The sequence below is a fragment of the Branchiostoma lanceolatum genome, chromosome 18, assembly GCF_035083965.1.
Source record: "Branchiostoma lanceolatum isolate klBraLanc5 chromosome 18, klBraLanc5.hap2, whole genome shotgun sequence".
NCBI lineage: Eukaryota > Metazoa > Chordata > Leptocardii > Amphioxiformes > Branchiostomatidae > Branchiostoma > Branchiostoma lanceolatum.
In genome coordinates this window covers 5,295,423-5,313,635 of record NC_089739.1, presented here as the reverse complement: position 1 = coordinate 5,313,635, position 18,213 = coordinate 5,295,423, and the positions used below count along the sequence as shown (strand labels likewise).

Sequence of the window (18,213 nt, the reverse complement as noted above, 5' to 3'; positions counted from 1 at the left end):
TATTTGCCTGCTGTATATAGTGCTACATGTATGTCTTTATACTTGTGTTACAATATGTTACAGCAGCCTGTATAACTTGTGGTACTTATATGTTACAATCTACTATTAGATTTATCTATCTTCTTTCTGTATACTTTGATCCCCCGAAATGTTGATGAATTTATGGTTGTGTAGACTTGGCCCCCCTTTAAAAAAACTTTTCAACAGAGATTCATTAAAATTCAATGAATGAATATCTACTAAAATAAAACACAACTCTAGCTCTGTTCCTTTCAGATTACAAATTTGTACGGCAAAACAAAAACATGATAACTGTACCAACTAATTGAAATATCAATTATTGTGTAGCTATTTCAACGCTTGAAGTTATGGTGGAAAGAGTTACCAGCAACAGCATCGAACTGTACCTGCCAGCTGCAGCTGATGGAGCCAGCGAAACTTTTCGTCTCTACTACACCGACACGGTTTCTCGGAAAACCTCATCAGCGACATTCGAAGGAAGTCAGGGGCTGCTCACCGACCTTTACCCTGGAGTGGAGTACCGACTAGAGCTGACTGCCGTGTACAGTTCGTATGAAAAATCTGGCGTCGGAAAAGCCACAACAGGTACTGATATGAAAACCCACATTAAAGCATCAGTTGACACGTAGAATCTTAAGTTTGAAAGATAAGGATCATGCCCTTGTTACTAAATGGTATATAATGATGATAAATGCAAATCCTTGCAAACAAAGCAGAACGATGCTCTACAACTTGGGTGTACTTAACAGAAGAAAAATGAAATGCATGCATGAATTATATGGAATAAACAACTATTTTAAATGCATTTCTACTATTTTTACTATTATAATTTCTGCATGTAGTAGGAGATGAACTTTACAATGGTTTGTGGATGTGCTCATAGAATTGTCTTGACTTTTGTCCATAGAATTGCCTTTACCGGGGAACTTGGGCGTTTCTGGTGGTGAAACATATGTTCAACTGACCTGGACACCGATTCTAACTCTGCTGAATCTGCCGGCTGAAACAAACCTCCCCATCTGGTATGGTAGAATTGACGTTATCGTACTGATTGTTTGTTCGTTTATTTTCATCAATTCACACAAAAAGAAATGTCATTTATAATGTCCTTTTGTCCTGAACAAGCTATTGTCTTGATTTTTCGTTGGCCGAATATCTTTTGATTCATGGAATAAGTGGTGTAGGATTTGGCTCCCTAGCAGCTTGTTTGTACTGTATACAACAATCCTGTGGATATTCAAATAAATGTCTCTAGCTTATCTGGCTTACGAATTTCGATTGCCCTTTTAAGCCATTCAGCTTTACGAAAACATGTGAATACATTTTTTACTCGTAAAGTTTCTGTTTTCCACAGGTATAACGTCAGCTGCATATCTTCTGATGGCACCAAAGGCCAAGTTGATTCACCTCCAACGCTGCACTCCAGTGGGACCAACATCACGGCCCTCACTCCCGGAAAAACGTACAACATCACTATCAACATGTTCAGCCCGTACACAGAAGGACAGATAACGACACTGACAATCACAACAGGTAGTTGTCTCCGTGTATGGAAGTTTTGTTTTATGTGTCCCTGGGTGTTTGTGTTCTTGTATGTTCGTCAGTATGTTTATGTTTTTAGCTTGTTGGTGTTTTTTTTAGTGTGTTCGTAATAAGTGGCATGACGTCAGTGAGTGGAAAGATAGCGTCCCAGCAAAGGTCATATTTGTGGGAGTGACAGGAAGTAGAGTTCAGAAGGGGTAGAACTAGACGTTAATCAAACATGACAGGCACTTCAGGTTATGGTGTCAATGAATAAGGCACTGGTAGTTATTGTTTTTAGTCCATCTGTTTGTGTTTTATGTATTTTTCATGTGCAAGTTGTTGTCGTGAGTTTGGTTGCGGAGTGGTCGAGACTAAGTCATGCGAAAGTCCTAAATGTGTGACAGGGCCTTAAATTAAGTAACCTACAAAATGTGCAATAAAATCTTCTTTCTTTCCGGTTTACATAGAGCGGGATGCAATAACTGACCTGGAGGCTGTTGAGGTCACAGGGACATCACTGTCCTTCCAGTGGTCTCCTCCAATAGCGTCTCATCTGGCCTTCATTGTCAGTCTTGCCACATCCGACGGAGTGGAACACTCTCAACGTTTCACCTATGAACATTCCGTTGAGTTCACCCGACTGACACCAGCCACACTGTACACCATTGGGGTACAGGTTCTTAGGTCTGACAGTTACCCTGATCCTGTTGTGACGCTTCGGGTCAGCACAAGTAAGTCTTGCCATCAATTCATGATGAAATTACATTTTAAACTGCCGTTTATTTTATTGACAAGGTCTGTAAGATATGAAGTATAAATCAGAAATAGATAAAATAAATTAGTTGGTAACTTTTATGATGTACCCGTATATAAAAAACTGATGTAATTTAATTTCACCATCATCTATGTAAATCAATCAATTAATTGATTGACAATATCGATCTACAATTATACATGGTACAATGTACAGCAACAGGTATCAACCAAAGATACAATCTATGCTGCATTTAGAAATGAAATAACGTATTCATAAAAGTCGAAACCGATCCCTATATCTCCTCATTATCGTTAGCAGACTTGCAAAGGATGTCTGCAGCAAACTTGATGCAGAATGGACATAAAAACTGCATGTTACAATAGAGCATTGCATAACTTTTAACCTTTGTTTACGTACCCCGACCGCGATTTAACGTTTAGAAAAAATAGTTTCTGCTACTTTTCTCTAAACGTAAAATAACGGTCGCTTTCAATCACTTCCAAAGTGCCAAAATTGTCAATCTGAAAACGTCTTTTGGAAGCTGACACCTTCCACCATCTCACCGGCGAGTTTGTTTTGTCAGATGTAGTCGTTAACGCAAGTAAAAAAAGGATTTGTCGAGAAATGGCTGATATGAATCTGAGTTTCAATGCGATTCACGTGGTTTCATTGGTCGGGGTGTTTACTGGACGGATGCCTTTATTAGGTGGGGTAAATACTAAAAATTTTCACATTCTGTTTCCGTAGGTATAGACCCACCAACAGCGTTCGTCGTTTCCATAACGACAACTACAACTCTGACACTCACTTGGAACGAACCTTACGCTACTGTCACGTGGTACAACATCACGTACTGCGCATGTGCAATTGATTTCCAAGGCAACGTTGACTCAGCCACAACAGTGTCACTACCAGCCAGTACAGAGGAATATACGATCCAGGAGCTCTCCCCTTCAACAGTCTACAACATCTCTATAGTGGCATGGACACTGTATGAAGCTAGCGAACGCGTAATGACAAATGGAAATACCGGTAAAGCTAATTGTAATATCTACATGTAGTACATTCCAAAACTAACTATATTTTGTAGTACGTCCATTACATATAACATCTATTTCAATGACATTCCTAACATTATAGGTTCTGAAGTAGCTGATAAAGATGATTTTCCATTGCCTTCTGTGTTTTTTTTTGCTTGTGCTGCTTTAATCCACACATTCAAGTATGTGGTATAGACAATTTTAGCTATTTAAGATAATTATCAGATTGAAAATTATAGAAAATACTCGTACTGTTTGCCTTTCTAATGCATGCATCTGTGCAATTTACAATGTCTAAGGAATAAGGGTAAATGCATATCTCCAATGTACACGTTGGTATTCATCATACATTGTAACTGTCACAAATTTCGCGCAATAAAGCCCCCCCTTTTCTCAATACATTTACCTCAGTACACTTGGCATTGTATCCTATCTCCATACAGACACGGAGGCACCGTCTGAGTTGACAGTTGTTCAGGTCACAACAGCTTCCGTAAGTCTTAGTTGGGTGCCGCCACGACAGCTGCCAGATCACTACGTCATCACATATGCACATGCCTTCTCCGGTCAGAGTGATGCAGTAACCATAGAAGTAGACAGAAATGTCGGTAATATTGTACTAAGTGGACTGTCTCCAGGCACAGAGTACACTGTCGGCATCTCAGCTACTACTGAACTTGGAGAGAGCGAAGTGGTTGATTTGAACGCCATTACAGGTAAGCAACGGAGCAAAACTTTGTGTTGTACTAAAACTAAAAAGGAATGGCAGCTATACCACACACAGCGCTATATCTAATATCGGAGTTACGTATTTTGTGTTACGTTTTGTGTCTGTAACTGTTACGTCCAAACGCGGTTTTGCAGAATAAACAAATAACAAAACAAACAAAATTGTTCCTTTTTTTAAACACAACTTGTTTTACGCGCCCCGTTAGAATGCTTCATTACAGAATACTCTCGTTTAGCTGTTCTATTTACAGAGGTGTTGCTTAGATCCTGTCAACGAAATGTCAATGTAAGACCTTTTGTTTATCCCCTGCAGTTACCGATGCGCCGTCAGATGTCGTGATCACAAGATCTGCTGTGGATCCGGCCAGTGCCGAACTGTCATGGACCGCTCCTGTAGCAGTCATCATGGGTTATACAGTCACCTTCAGGTAAGGTTCCATATCCGATATTGAGATTGTACTACAAATGATAATGATAATTATGACAATGATAGTAATTATAGAATAGTAACGACAATAATAATGATGATGATGATGATTTGGTTTATTACTCAAATTCAAACTTTACACCATGAACATAAACAGTCTCGCAGCCAACAAGTATATAACATACATAGTCAGCTGAATTGCACTGTGTGATAACCGGTTTATCTCAAATACATGCCCGATGGCTAATTGCACGTACATGTAACATAGATAACCATATCATGACAGAACATAAGAGCATAACATAGACAATAAGGGACACAATGATACTTGCTATTATGCTATTTTACATATTGCTGCTCGATTCATGAGACGAGCATAATTTCTACTCTTTTTATGTTTAAGTACTTCAAGAGTTAGGTCGCACAGGAGCGTCTCCCAAGAGGAAAGTCAGTCCATACTGGTGGACCGCGTGGTAACTGATGTGACGTTGTACGAACTCCTGCCCGTACAATACACTGTAACCATCCGGGCCGTGGGGGTTTACGCAGACAGTGACGAAGTGGCGGTGGTCCTTGAGGAGTATATTGGTAGAGTTTTTTTCTCCTACTATACTAAAACCTCCATAACTGTATATGAAGAGACACCAGCCATGTAGTTTTAGGTGAACAGGGATTAATGCGCATTTAGTTGATAAGTTAAAGACGATATTGTGTTGTAGATAAGATCTTCAGTTTATTACCTCCGTGAAAAATGGAGGTTTAGTTTATAGCTCCGTTTTATTTGTGTTTGTGTGTGTGGGGGGGGGGGGGGTATGGTGTCTGCGTGTGCGTGTGCGACGAATACATTTATTTGGAGCAATAACTTCGGAACCCCTGGATGGATTTGGTACTTGGATAGGTGTAAGTTCTAGACGCGAATGTCAAGATCGATTTTGCCACACGACCCACCCCCCCCCCCCCCCTCCCCCCGCTGGCTGACCTTGATACTACAGCAGAACAGTTGTAACGAAACTAGGGGAAACCTTCGGCACATTCTATGTCAGCTTCTTTGAAATATTCTTAAGTAGAATCTGCTAATCATCTGTATGTTCGTAATTAGAACTTGAACTATAATGACCGTTGATATTTCTTTTGCAGCCCCAACTATGAGTGTAACAACAGACATGGCAGGTGAACTTGAGAGTGACTCTTATTTTGATATCGACGGTAGTGAGTCATTTGATTCAGAAGCGGATGATAATGACGAGACAGAACCAACCGACCCCAGTGGGACTGAGCTGCCTGCTGAAGGGCTAGGAGAACAGGTGAAACACTGATTGCATTGCTCGCATGTCTCTGTCCTTACAGTTGAATTAAACCCAAGCAATGGTAGGGCCGAAAATTGGCTTTTGAAGGTCAATTTATTTAGTCATTTCTATACATGATTATTTCAAACACCACTACCACAATGTATAGCGACATCCATGATGCAAAAATATGATGTCGGTGTGATGTGAGAACTCACTGAAAATCGTACGTCGCGGGGGTTTTGTAGGCTCCCGAAACTAAGGGGATCATCGCACGACACATTTTTGCGCGGTTTAGAATGCTCAAAGTGTGCAGTTATTACATAAATGTGCTTAACAGTGTTAGTTAATGTCGCTACCATAAAGATTTTCATTTTTTGGCCGTAATATTGCTTTGGTTGCCTTAAAAATGAAATGCGCAAACCGAAAATACCAAATATAGGTGACATGGTGATTTAGGGTACTGATTACAGACATCAATATAGTTTTAATCCTCTTTCATGAATATACATGCGCTTCACATGCAATGGAGCTCTTTAAAACATTACGATTTCCATGTTAAGCACGTACAGTTTGTACTAACATACGACTCTTTCTCAAGATACCAACAGCAGCAACGGTATCGAATGTAACGGAAGATGCAGATGCACCAGCTGTGAGTACGATAATTTATAGTTGCCTGGTTTTGCTGTGATAGAAACAATCATTGATATAAAGATGACTAACTTCATTGTGAACATTTTAAAAAGCTGCTATACATTTTACTCTTCAAAAGAAATGCATAACTTCTACTAACTCCAGCACAGTGAATACGTTTACTCTGCAAAATTTGAGTGTGATTTGGAAATCCTATCAAAAAGAGATTGACGTTTTATTAGAAACCCATTGGATTAGAGGCATCTACTCTATTCTTCCTGGATTCATAAAAATGAAGAGCGTACATACACATAATTGCAATACACACAAATTAACACACGTACATATATATATATATAACGACAGTACACACATGATAATGACAATGATAAATACAGAACAACATGTTACACAAAAAGAGATATCGGTCATAAAGTCTAAATTCATTAATCATCAATCATCATCAATCTGTTTCAATTTCTCTAGCTTGGCACAGAAATGCCCAGACCTGTTGAGGAGGATTTGAATCCTCCACAGTTGAAACCCGCCATTGATGTACTTGAAGGAACGGTTGGCAACACCACAAGTGCACAGGAAGTGAGCATGGATGCTAAGGTACGATTTTCGTTCCTTCGCCAAGCTCTATAATGCACTTATGAAGGATTGGATACCAAAGTCGTTGAACAAGTGTTTTATTCAGTACCAACGTTTCGGTGACCGTCTGTCACCTTCCTCAGGGTAATTCTGATTGGTTCTGCTATGCACTGCAAGTAGGTTTCGCTGCTAACAGATGCAGTCCTAACTTCGTTGTGCACAAAGAACTTTGTTATGGAGTGACTTACCAACCTGACGAAACATTTTAAGGACTTTTCAAGGCTTGGTTATATTTTCGTGGATGACATGAAATACTTTGATTATAAAATATCTTATTCCAGCAGTATTCTCACCAATCATCATCAATTTTTACATTCCAGAAGTTCCAAGACATCATAAGAGGTTTCATAAAAGCCCTACTGGAACCTAGGAGCATGGAAGAGCTGAGCGCTACGTTGAACACCTTCGTTAAGCTGCACAAAAGATTCCCACACCTCTTCAAGGAGTTTGAGGTAAGATTTAGGGACTCCTTGCGATAATAACATTGTGTACAGGATTAGAGAATAACACATTCTTAAAAGAAGAGAATTTCGGAGCAAGAGACATTAAACATCTTATGAATGAAAACTTGGAAGCATTTTTGTTAAACTTCTTGCTTGTTCTAGGATGACGTCATTTACGTAGGGAACAGATTGCTACAAGGACTTGAAAGTCTTGGGGCACTGGATACAGAGAGTGAGCGACTCAGCGAGCTTCTAAGAGGTAAGAAATTATTTTTGCATGATTCATATATTGTCTAATGAATTCAGCTAAATGCTTTTTATGATACGGCGATGGCCACTACTCGCAGCACGAATGCAATAAACATGGCAAAACGAAATGCTGTTTTTATTGCATTTAGTTAATGAGATGTAAATGATAAAACTTCCATTTTTTTACTTAATGGATAATAAAGATAAAGACAAAACTAGATTTACCTGGATTTGAAAAAAATTCCAGGGCTCTTCGATATTCTTGGTCCTTATATTACGATCGGGGATTCTGAGGAAAGCAGCGCTCACGTTGACGGACATAGCATTGATGTTGACCTTGAGGGACACAGCGGTGACCTTTTGGAGTCAGACGAGGATCCATGGCTTGACGATGTAGAGAGAGGAGCGTTCGTCGAGGCGAGGTCAAAAAAGAAACAAGAGGTAGTACAGTAGAATCCGCTTAACTGCATTAAAACCAATTTGTCAGCGTTTTGGTGCAATTATCCGGCTGTACATGATTTTCATGATTTTCATCTATTTTTTTTTATTCAAAAGTTCTCTTCTAGAAATTGTCGTTTCTCCTCTTCGATCCATATGTTTGTGTACGCTTTCTGTGTACGATACAGTTGATCAAAGTCTGTCACATTCCTCAAAGCAATACTGACTGGTTGTACTAAGCACTGCAGCTAGGTGTCGCTGCTGCACTGTGACGAAACATTTCACTTTCCACGCTTAACACACATGTGTTTGCGTTCCAGAACATTTCCAGAGTTTCTGCAGTCTTGACAACTATTGACAGAGCGGCGAACGTTGCTTTGAGGGCAGTAAAGGCAGACGGTCGTCCCATTGAGCTGCGGGCGTCTGGGTTCGAGGCTAAAGGTTAGATGCTACTGGTATTTCCTTGTTAGACCAAAGTGATAACTAGATGTTGACTTGTGATGGTAACCCCTGCATTGTAAATATGTAGATATTATAACATAAGGAAGAGTAAAGACATTAGAAATTCAACCAAAGATTGTTCAAGTAAACGTTCTCATATATATTTCTGTTGGGGATATCTTTTGGAAAGCAGACTTGCTTCCTAGAATTGTTGCATAATTTACCATACGTTTTATCAATTTATTATCTGCTTCTGTGAGTTCCGGGGTTTACATAACTTGATAGAGTCGTTTTGTTATAAGTCAATGTGTACAGTACAGGTTTATTTATTGAAAGCTTTGCAACGTCACATACAAAGATATATATATGCATACAAAAATGCATTTCTCTTTAAATAGAAATTTTACATGCACAAATGTTAGTAAAAGATACCGACATGTACCAATGGAAAACTTCAAGTGAATAAAATGTATGGACAAAAACTTATTGCATGCATGAAATGTTCTCTTCTTTTCTTTTCTTTTCTTTTCGTAGTGATGGCACTGAGTAAGGGGTCGGCGAGACAAGGTGGACGGGCATTCCAGATTGGGGGAGGAAGTTTTTCACTGCCCCCTCTTGGTGAAGAAGATATGAAAGGTGTTGACAAGCAAGTCAACTTAAAGGTATTCATTGTTGCTTACACATGTGTGTTTTCGTGGAAAAATGAATAATCTATTTTGGAAGTGGCTATAGACTTGATGATCCTGTCAGCAGTGGAAAAAATCATACTGCTGACAGGATGATCCAGGGAAACAATTTCATAAACTGTTGCCTAAAGTTCGTTTTCGGTCTCCAGATTTATGTGTTTAATTTGTTTTCTCGTTTTCAGGTGAAATCGTTTCGGGATAACCTCTTTACTTGGGACACCTCTCTACAGCACACATCGTCACCTCTCATGGAACTCACCTTACTAAACGATAACTTTCAAACTGTGCATTATCAAAGCGAAGCCAACTACGTCACGATCACCCTGCCCAGGCTGACCAATCACATCCCAGCTCCTCAACATAACGTCATCATGGCTAGGAGGAAGCAAAACAAAGCTGTGCATGCGTTTAATCTGACGTCACCAGGCTATGGGTTCCTTCTAAGCCTCGATTTCAACCCTTCAAATGTCATTTGCCGTATAGACCTTGGATATGGTGACGAGCCAGAGGTCTCTAAATGGGACCATATCCAGGGTGTGGTTGAGGATGTTGGTTTTAAGCTGCGTTCCTCCAGCAATGACAGTAAAGTGCTGTTGGTGAATGGAACACAAGTCGTCAAGGGAAATGAAACAGTGCTGGTTCCTGACCTTGCAGAGATCGGGAGTTATCACTTCGCTCTCAGATTCTATGGTAACCAAACTCTTTTAGATACAGTCAACTCTAGCTTTAAATTCAGTATATTCTTTCATGAATGTCAGTCACTTTCCTTGTCACATTAATGTTTCTTATGTCCATACCAAATCATGAAATGCATGTTTCAACTCTATGCTCTATGTACTATGCAATAATGCTTCGGGCACAAACTTCCAAATAAACTTTTATTACGAAATTAACGAAAATTAAACATTAAGTCAGCGATGGTAGATGCAAGTTATGAACTTGTCTTAACTTCAAGAAAGACAAAAACTGTCAGAGGTGTCAGCTATCATATCAGCTCTCACGTTTTGAAAGATTTGTAAGCTGACTTATATTGCCTGTCTGTTTCTGTCACATTATTCAATATTATGCTTTATTTGTTTTTTTCGTCCTACGAAGGGTACGATTCCGAGTACGAGTTCTATGGGACAGAGTATGGTACAACCTTTCCGATGAGGATCGAGTACAGTATGCTGGTAACTACCATAGGCTGCCGCTTCCGGAATGAGACAACGGACCAATGGGAAGACAGGGGATGTAAGGTAAATTTGCACATGTTCACATAGCCTGCAGTTCTGAAAAAAGACGCTAGGGGTTACAACTTGAACCATCTATTCCCAGCGCAAATGCTACTATACCTTCCACTCAAACATATCGTGACCGTAGCAAGTTCAGAGCCGAGATATCAAAACTGTTACCACTAAAAACTGCGAGGAGGCCCAAAATCGGACCTGTTCTCTCGTCACCTACCAACATATAAACATTGAGTTATTCTGCTAAACCACAAAATCACAAACGCTAACCAAAACATAATCCATTTGGCGAAGGCTATGAATGCATTACTTTCCTAGCGCTACCCAGATGAATGTTCTCAGGCATTGTACCAAGAAGCTCCGCTCTTAAAGTTCAACATTCCCACAAGATCCTCAGCGTGGTAGTCTCTCTTCTATTTGGAGAATTATTATCATCGTTTGTCCTATCTTTTTTCTCCAGGTTAGCCCCAAGTCAACCCTGACTGAGACCGTCTGCCTCTGCAACCACCTGACGATGTTTGCCACGGATGCCTTCGTCCCGCCGAACAGCATCAACTTCGCAACAGTGTTCAGCAAACCGATCCACAGCAGCGGCATCGTGCTGTCCACAGTCATCTTCCTGTGGCTGGTCCTCTTCGTGGCGATGCTGTACGCAAGGCTGGAAGACATCAAGGACCGCAAGAAGGTAAAGTCGTTTAGAACCGCATGTTTGGTAATCCTTTACGTTTGGGACCGCATTGCACGCAGCGACACCTACTTGCAGTGTGGAATAGTACCAGTAATATTTCCCTAGATAAGGTGACAGTCGGTGGCTGTGATACGTATGTCTTGGCTGTGAATAAAGAATCTTGTTATCCAAGAAGGTAAAGTCGTGTTTAAACGAATTACCAGAAAGCTGAGAAGAGAAGAGGAGAAGAGATATTTGGGGAGATCATCATTCATGATTGGATCCACGCGTCCTTGGAAGCATTCGCTGCTTGTCCTTTATTCATTCGGTACGAAGTGGACATACCTGCACATGTCAAAAATATTCTCTTTTCTGTTAATTGCCCCAATGTTTCCACATCTTACTACTCAACAAAAACTATCCTCCTGCTCAAGTCAAGTATTGTATCTACCAAAACGTTTGACAGTTCATCTCCCACTGCACGCTGAAAAGATGTCAAACCATTCAAACCAGCTGAAATAGAGAAAGATTCAGCTTAATGATTATTTCACCTTTAATTCATCTATGTATTTCATTTTCCTCTATAATGTATGTTCAATGTTACACACTTCTGTTTTACTTTGCAATTGATCTTCCAGAATGGAACTGCAATAAAGTTATTATGATTTTGAAAAAAAATGATGGTAAATAAAAGGGCTCTGTTTCCTTTATCCCACAGTGGGTGACGTCATCCCTCCCTGACGACAATCCTCACGACCAGTTTAAGTACGAGATCACAGTCTACACCGGCACTGCGCGGAAGGCCGGCACCAGGTCCAAGATTGCCTTTCTTCTCTGCGGGGAAAACGCTGACACTGGAGTGCGCATCTTTGACGACAAGAAAGATGTAAGTCTTTAATAACCACGTGTAGCTCGTTATCTTTATCATTTTTACGTGTAACGCACGCATGGCCATGAATGGCATAATGGCGTGATACTCTCAAAAAGCTACAAATGGGTTGTGATGGTATTTGTAACGTAGGCAGGTGTTTCTGCCTATGTGTTTGTGTTACATGTGCTTTTGTCACCTGAACAAGGATTCATGAATGTGTTAGGATAGCACATGTGTTTAGTGGTTGGGTTGGTCCTTGGGAGGTGTCACATAAAATCGGGCCTTCTGGCGGCTTTTCTTGCTACTGCAGCAAAACGCACTTTTTTGTATACATATTTCTTTCTTGGACATGCTGTGGTTCAATTTTGTTTTTGTTGTTGTTGATACAGCTCTTCAAGGCAGGAAGCGTCAACAAGTTTCTCATGAGCACCCCACGTGACCTGGGCTCCCTCACGCACATGCGCATCTGGCACGACAACAGCGGGAAGTGGGAGCATGCGTCGTGGTTCCTCGGGAGGGTGAAGGTGCATGACCTTCGAACGGAACAAATGTGAGAGACAAATATGTATAGTTTTCACTATCAATAGGAAATATTGTTGTTACTACACATCTTCCGCCTCACATCCTGTCACTCTATAATATTCCAATGATTGCGGAGGTGATAGCCCGTCTTTGGTAATATAATAGCCGACGTTCAGTGACCTTCTTCAGTGCAATGATAATAGTAACCAGTTCGAGTTCACTTTGTACTGCAGCTAGTTGTCGCTGCTAACAATGCGGTCCCAAACGTTTCTTGGTTTCCGCAGGTCCCAGTTCCTGTGTAACGGCTGGCTGGCCGTCGAGGATCCGGAAGGGATCGACCGCGTCATTCCGGTGGCCAGTCCGGACGAGCTGACGTCACTGGGCCACCTGTTCCGCACGTCTGTGCGTCACGTGCTGACGGACAAACACCTGTGGTACTCCATCCTGTCCCGCCCCACCCGCAGCACCTTCAGCCGCGTGGAGAGGATTATGTGCGGCCTGTCCATGCTCTTCAGCGCCATGGTGGCCAGCGCCATGTGGTACAGGTAAGCAAATTACAGGTTTGTGTAGCAAAACCTTTGTTGGATCCGTTGGCATGTGTGGTGGCCGCCATCTTGAATTGTAACGTCACAGGGTCACCATACTTTTTTTTTAAGAGGGGTGTTTTTTGTGGTCGCTAGCGTTCTCACTATTTTTAACAAATCGGCACACAACTATCACACATTCAACTCAAACAAAAAAGTTCAATACCAAATATTCATAAAAAGATCCCATAATCGTTAAATCAACATAGCAAACCTGAAGTATATGTAGCACAAATACTTAACTCTAGCTAACGTTTACCTTTGTAATAAAAGTATATTTGCAAGTTCATGCCCGAATGCTAATTACAAGTACATGGTAGAAACATAGGAGACATGCATGTGACAGTGGACAGAGATTTATGTTGTTGAAACAAGAGAGTACTCAAAATACGTGGGCTAGATGCAGGCAAGTTTGGTTTGAAAGCTTTTTTTTTGAAGCAGAGGAAGACGAAAAGCCCCACCTTTTCTATAATCAGGAACCAGAATTAGAACTGATATACAATCAGAAACCAGCCCATTAGGCAAAGCTTGAACAAACACCTGCCTATCAGTGCGCTAGGCTAGGCTATTGGGTCCTATTTTGCATTCGTTCCCATATTCAAGCTGTTCATTATCCCCTTTTGCCATTCTAAAGTAACAGTGTTGTTGAGAAATTATCGTCTTCAAACTTTGTATCATTTTAACGTTTACTGTTTTAAGTCCCAATGTTTTAGAGACATGGTCCGTACGTATGTCCGTAGCAAGCTTATGTGTCTGACATATATGTTTATTTGTTTGCTTTCTTGCAGGCCCAGCGACGGTGCTGGAGGCCAGAATGCCCTGCGGATTGGCCCAGTCACCCTCTCAGTGACGACCCTCTACATCAGCTTCATGACGACGCTGACCGTTTTCCCCATCAACTTCATCATTGTGCGTCTCTTCCGGAAGACCCGGAGGAACTTAAACGCCGTCGTGCCAGATGATGATGAGGAGGAAGAAGAAGAGTCAACGAGCACGTCACAAGATGACGTCGTCGTCATTACGTCATCACCGCCCATCATGGCCGACGCAGGCTGTCAGACAGAAGACAATGACGTCATCGTTTACGACATTGACGAAGAGTGTGGCATGGAGTGTGAGGTTGAGGAGGAAGAGAAGAATGGTGCTGAACAAAGTAGTATGGAAGTCGCTAGGAAGAAGACAGGCCTTCCGCCATGGTGCATCTACATCGCCTGGTTCCTCGCCTTCTCCGTGGCGTTTGTCTCCTCCTTCTTCGTCGTCCTGTACAGCCTCGAGTGGGGCTACAAGAAGTCTGAGGAGTGGTTCACCTCCTTCGCCATGTCGTTCTTTCAGTCCGCCTTCGTCTTTGAGCCGGCGAAGGTGAATAGTATTAGCTTCTGCTAGAGTTTGAATTATAGCTTTTAAACAGTTGTTATTGCAACCATTTGTTGACATTGGTTGATAAGTTTAAAGCAGAATACCAAGAAACAACAAGAGCCCGTAGGACACCAACCTCCTTGAAGTAATTGTGGTGTTTCATATGACTAACTTACTTCTTCTTGCAGGTCATCTTGATCACGTCATTCCTGACGTATTTGCGGAGGAAGCCCGCGGACGAAGACGGCGCTTCAGCCATGCAGGAGCGGTACTTCGTGCAGCCCGCCAAGCCGATGGATTCAGCAGGTATGGGCCTTGGTTGTCTCTAGCCTCTAAAGGATCTTTGGTCCTAAAGATATGCACAGTAAACTTCATAACCAGTCAATGCTGACCTGGTTCTAATCTGCTAGAGGCCTGACACAAATAATTCCTTACATTTCCAAAACGCATTATTTTGAAAAGACAAGACCTTCATACTATGTTAGTCTAATTGTATAGAATTGTCCTCCTTCAAATTTTCTTTCGTATCATTTCAAAGAGATCCCCATGTCAACTGTGAAATCATGTTAAGTACCCAAAATTACCGAATGACAACATAGCATTTTCAGCAATTTCGTGTGCCACGTATCCTCTGGGTTGGTAAACTGGAATTTCGCTTTAACAGCTCAAATTTGCATCTGTGTATCATACATATACAGATGGTTGCTTATTTTGTACTATCTTTTCATGCTGTACAAGTGGCGGCTAGGACATAAGTTGCATAACTGAGTCCGTCCCACTAGGCCTTGTTTATATATTTTTTTATTCTGATGTCTTTTTTATGAATGAATAAAGGAGATAACTTTGTTCATATAGAGCTTCGAAGGAGGAAGAAGCTACCGAAGGAGAACAAGGGTCGCCTGGAAGTGGCCCGACACCACCGCGCGAAGCAGGTCCGGATGAACCGCGTCATCTACGAGACGCTGTCCCTCCTGGCCTTCGTCATCGTGCTGATCGTGGTGACGGAGGTAGACCGGGACCCGAACGCCTTCTACATGGACAGGTCTCTGCGGAAGACTTTCGTTACTGGAATGGACCAGGTAAGCATTCATAATGTTATCTGTTGAGACTGAAGACAATGCCAACTTAGATCTTAGCACCTTAGCACCTTAGTTCCAAAATTCCAGAAGGAAAGCAAACTAGTCGTCACTGACTGTCTCCTTTGAACCCTTCTAATACATATAATGATAACATGTGAATACGTACATTTTACTACAATGTTTCGGCTTTGCAATGATTATTTCGATACTTTCCTTTAATAACAGAGAAGGCGACAATATTTTCTTTCATACGATGGGAATCCTTCGAACCACCAACAGTGGATTTTAAAGAGAAGTTTATCAATTTTATTTTATTCAATCAAAATACTACAGTATATACTGCAGATATATAGTGAAGAAAGTGTACAAAAATCTATGAAAAAGTATAGAGGTTGTCCTTATCCTTGTTTGTATTGGACGCACACACAATGGACTCGTGTAACATGTATATATAACAATGAACTTCAAACTCATAACTGCCCAGGTCAAGACGGCCCAAGACTTCTGGGAGTGGACGGATGCTGTCCTGTTGCCAGGCGTGTACTTCAACACGTGGTACAACGGCGTGCTGGGCAGACGGGCGGATCGGCTCCACCTCCACGACACGGTAGCCTACAGGTTCCAACCTCCACGGCTTCGTCAGCTCAGGGTCTCACCCGGTAGGCGTCGCTTTTAACATGCGCTAGCTTAGGCCATGTTGATTTGATTTCATGGATGACATCCTCCGGGAACCCCAAAACTGATGGGGGCATGCGAATATAAAAAGGTTTGGCAAAAAAAGTCGCATTCATTATGAAATCTACGTCAGGAAGGTTAAACAAACAGGCAGAGTATGGTACAACAAATAATAGATTCTTAATTTTTGTTCTTCCATTTCTTTTTTGACTTGGGGATTTACATATATTATGAATTGACATATGGCATATTAACATCCATTCTCCGAAATATTTTTTTGCAATTTACGGTATATATTTGCTCATTTTGCAGCTGGTTTGTACGATTTACAGTATGTTCCACAACATTTTTTTTCTTTGGAAACGAACGAAAGTCGATTCACACGCGAATGCCATCCATATAATCAAATAAACATGGTTTTAGGCTAACTGTTATCACTCAATTCTATTGCATGCCTTGTTTTTAAGATTATCAAAGGTAGAATTGTGGTTTCATGACGGTGCACTCTATAGGCTTTCAATTAATGCCCAGATCTTTATGTACACTAGATGATGATATTTGCACGCACAGCTTTGTACGGAGACTGATTTGACTTGTATTTAGTTAGATGTAGAAGGTTTTTAGGACGTCCGTGCACTTCTTTCGTCAATAATTCATAACAAACCCTTGTCATTAAATCACATCCTTTTGTCATCAGTTTTGACCAAAAAAAACAACAACAGAGTACTAGTATTTTGACCATCTTTATGATGTTTTCAACGTAGTGCCCTTATTCCCATATCTACTTTTAGACTTTCTTTTGGTTACTGTCATATTTTTTATCATTAATTTCGCCATCATTTGTTTCAAAGCAAATGACATAAATAGCATGCATGGCACGGAAATAAAAATAGTTACACATGAGTAACTACTATGGTTATATATCTCCCAAAACGTCGGGAATTTCATATTCTACTGCACACAAAAAAGAAGGCCAACCCAGTAACAACTGATTGGTTTAGAAGTAGCGCTAGTTAACGACTTTCATTTTACTTTGTGTTTATTCCATTACTGTGTACTTATTATCATCATTATCTCATTTCCTAGTATTCTTGCAATCAGCCTCCGGGCATGAATTTGCAATAAAGTTATTATCAATAGCATCATTATTTGAATATAAGATGACTGCTATCGATACAGGTCACTGCATGGTGGATGGCTCCGTAAAACCTCGCGAGTGCACCGCTGGATTCTCCTGGAACGTCCAGGAATCGGGTGACTTCTCCGCCGGATGGAAGCCTCGTGGTCCGGACGACAACTCCACGGGGCCTTGGACCTTCCGTCCCGCCTATGAACTGAAGGGGCTGCCGGCGTTCGGACAACTCTCGACGTACCCTGGCGGTGGTTACGTGTCTATCATGAAGAAGTCTAAGATAGCAACGATGAAGAGGCTGGAAGAACTCAAGAATAACACCTGGATCGACCGATACACAAGAGCAGTTATGGTCGAGTTTACAGTATACGCAGAGGGGAGCAACCTGCTGAGTTCGGTTAACCTGATCTTCGAGTTCAGCACTACAGGAGCGTTTGTCCCACACTCGACAGTCAACACCTACCGACTCTTCAACTACGAGGGAAGCCGGGGAATCGTGGTCATAGTGTTCCAGATGCTTTTCGTGACGCTACTCGTGTATGTGGCCATACGGGAGTGGGAGAAGGCTGCGAAGGGGAAGGCTAAGTACATACAAGATTACTGGAACGTCTTGGAGATAGCCACCATAGTCGGCGGATTCGTGGCTGTTGTGATGTATGGGGTTCGTGAAGCTTTCTCAAACGTGGCTTTGAAGGACATCAAGAACAGCCGGTACACTGACGACGGTAAGATGGTTGTATCTTGATTTCTGGTAAATATTTAATGAT

At 41.4% G+C, this 18,213-nt stretch overlaps 1 protein-coding gene across 1 annotated transcript; it reads left to right on the top strand.

The window, feature by feature from the left end:
• The first annotated feature begins 368 nt into the window (after window positions 1–368).
• LOC136424647 (polycystin-1-like protein 2) lies at window positions 369–18,191 on the top strand. Its single transcript, XM_066413272.1, has 25 exons — window positions 369–571; window positions 1,376–1,554; window positions 2,013–2,276; window positions 3,050–3,334; window positions 3,786–4,058; window positions 4,385–4,499; window positions 4,902–5,086; window positions 5,636–5,802; window positions 6,907–7,035; window positions 7,395–7,526; window positions 7,680–7,776; window positions 8,014–8,207; window positions 8,525–8,645; window positions 9,180–9,307; window positions 9,514–10,021; window positions 10,427–10,569; window positions 11,021–11,245; window positions 11,946–12,113; window positions 12,488–12,648; window positions 12,905–13,165; window positions 13,993–14,563; window positions 14,749–14,866; window positions 15,416–15,639; window positions 16,124–16,298; window positions 17,494–18,191. Exons 1-25 carry the CDS (start codon window positions 369–371, stop codon window positions 18,189–18,191), a joined length of 5,724 nt encoding a protein of 1,907 aa, XP_066269369.1.
• Window positions 18,192–18,213: the final 22 nt, after the last annotated feature.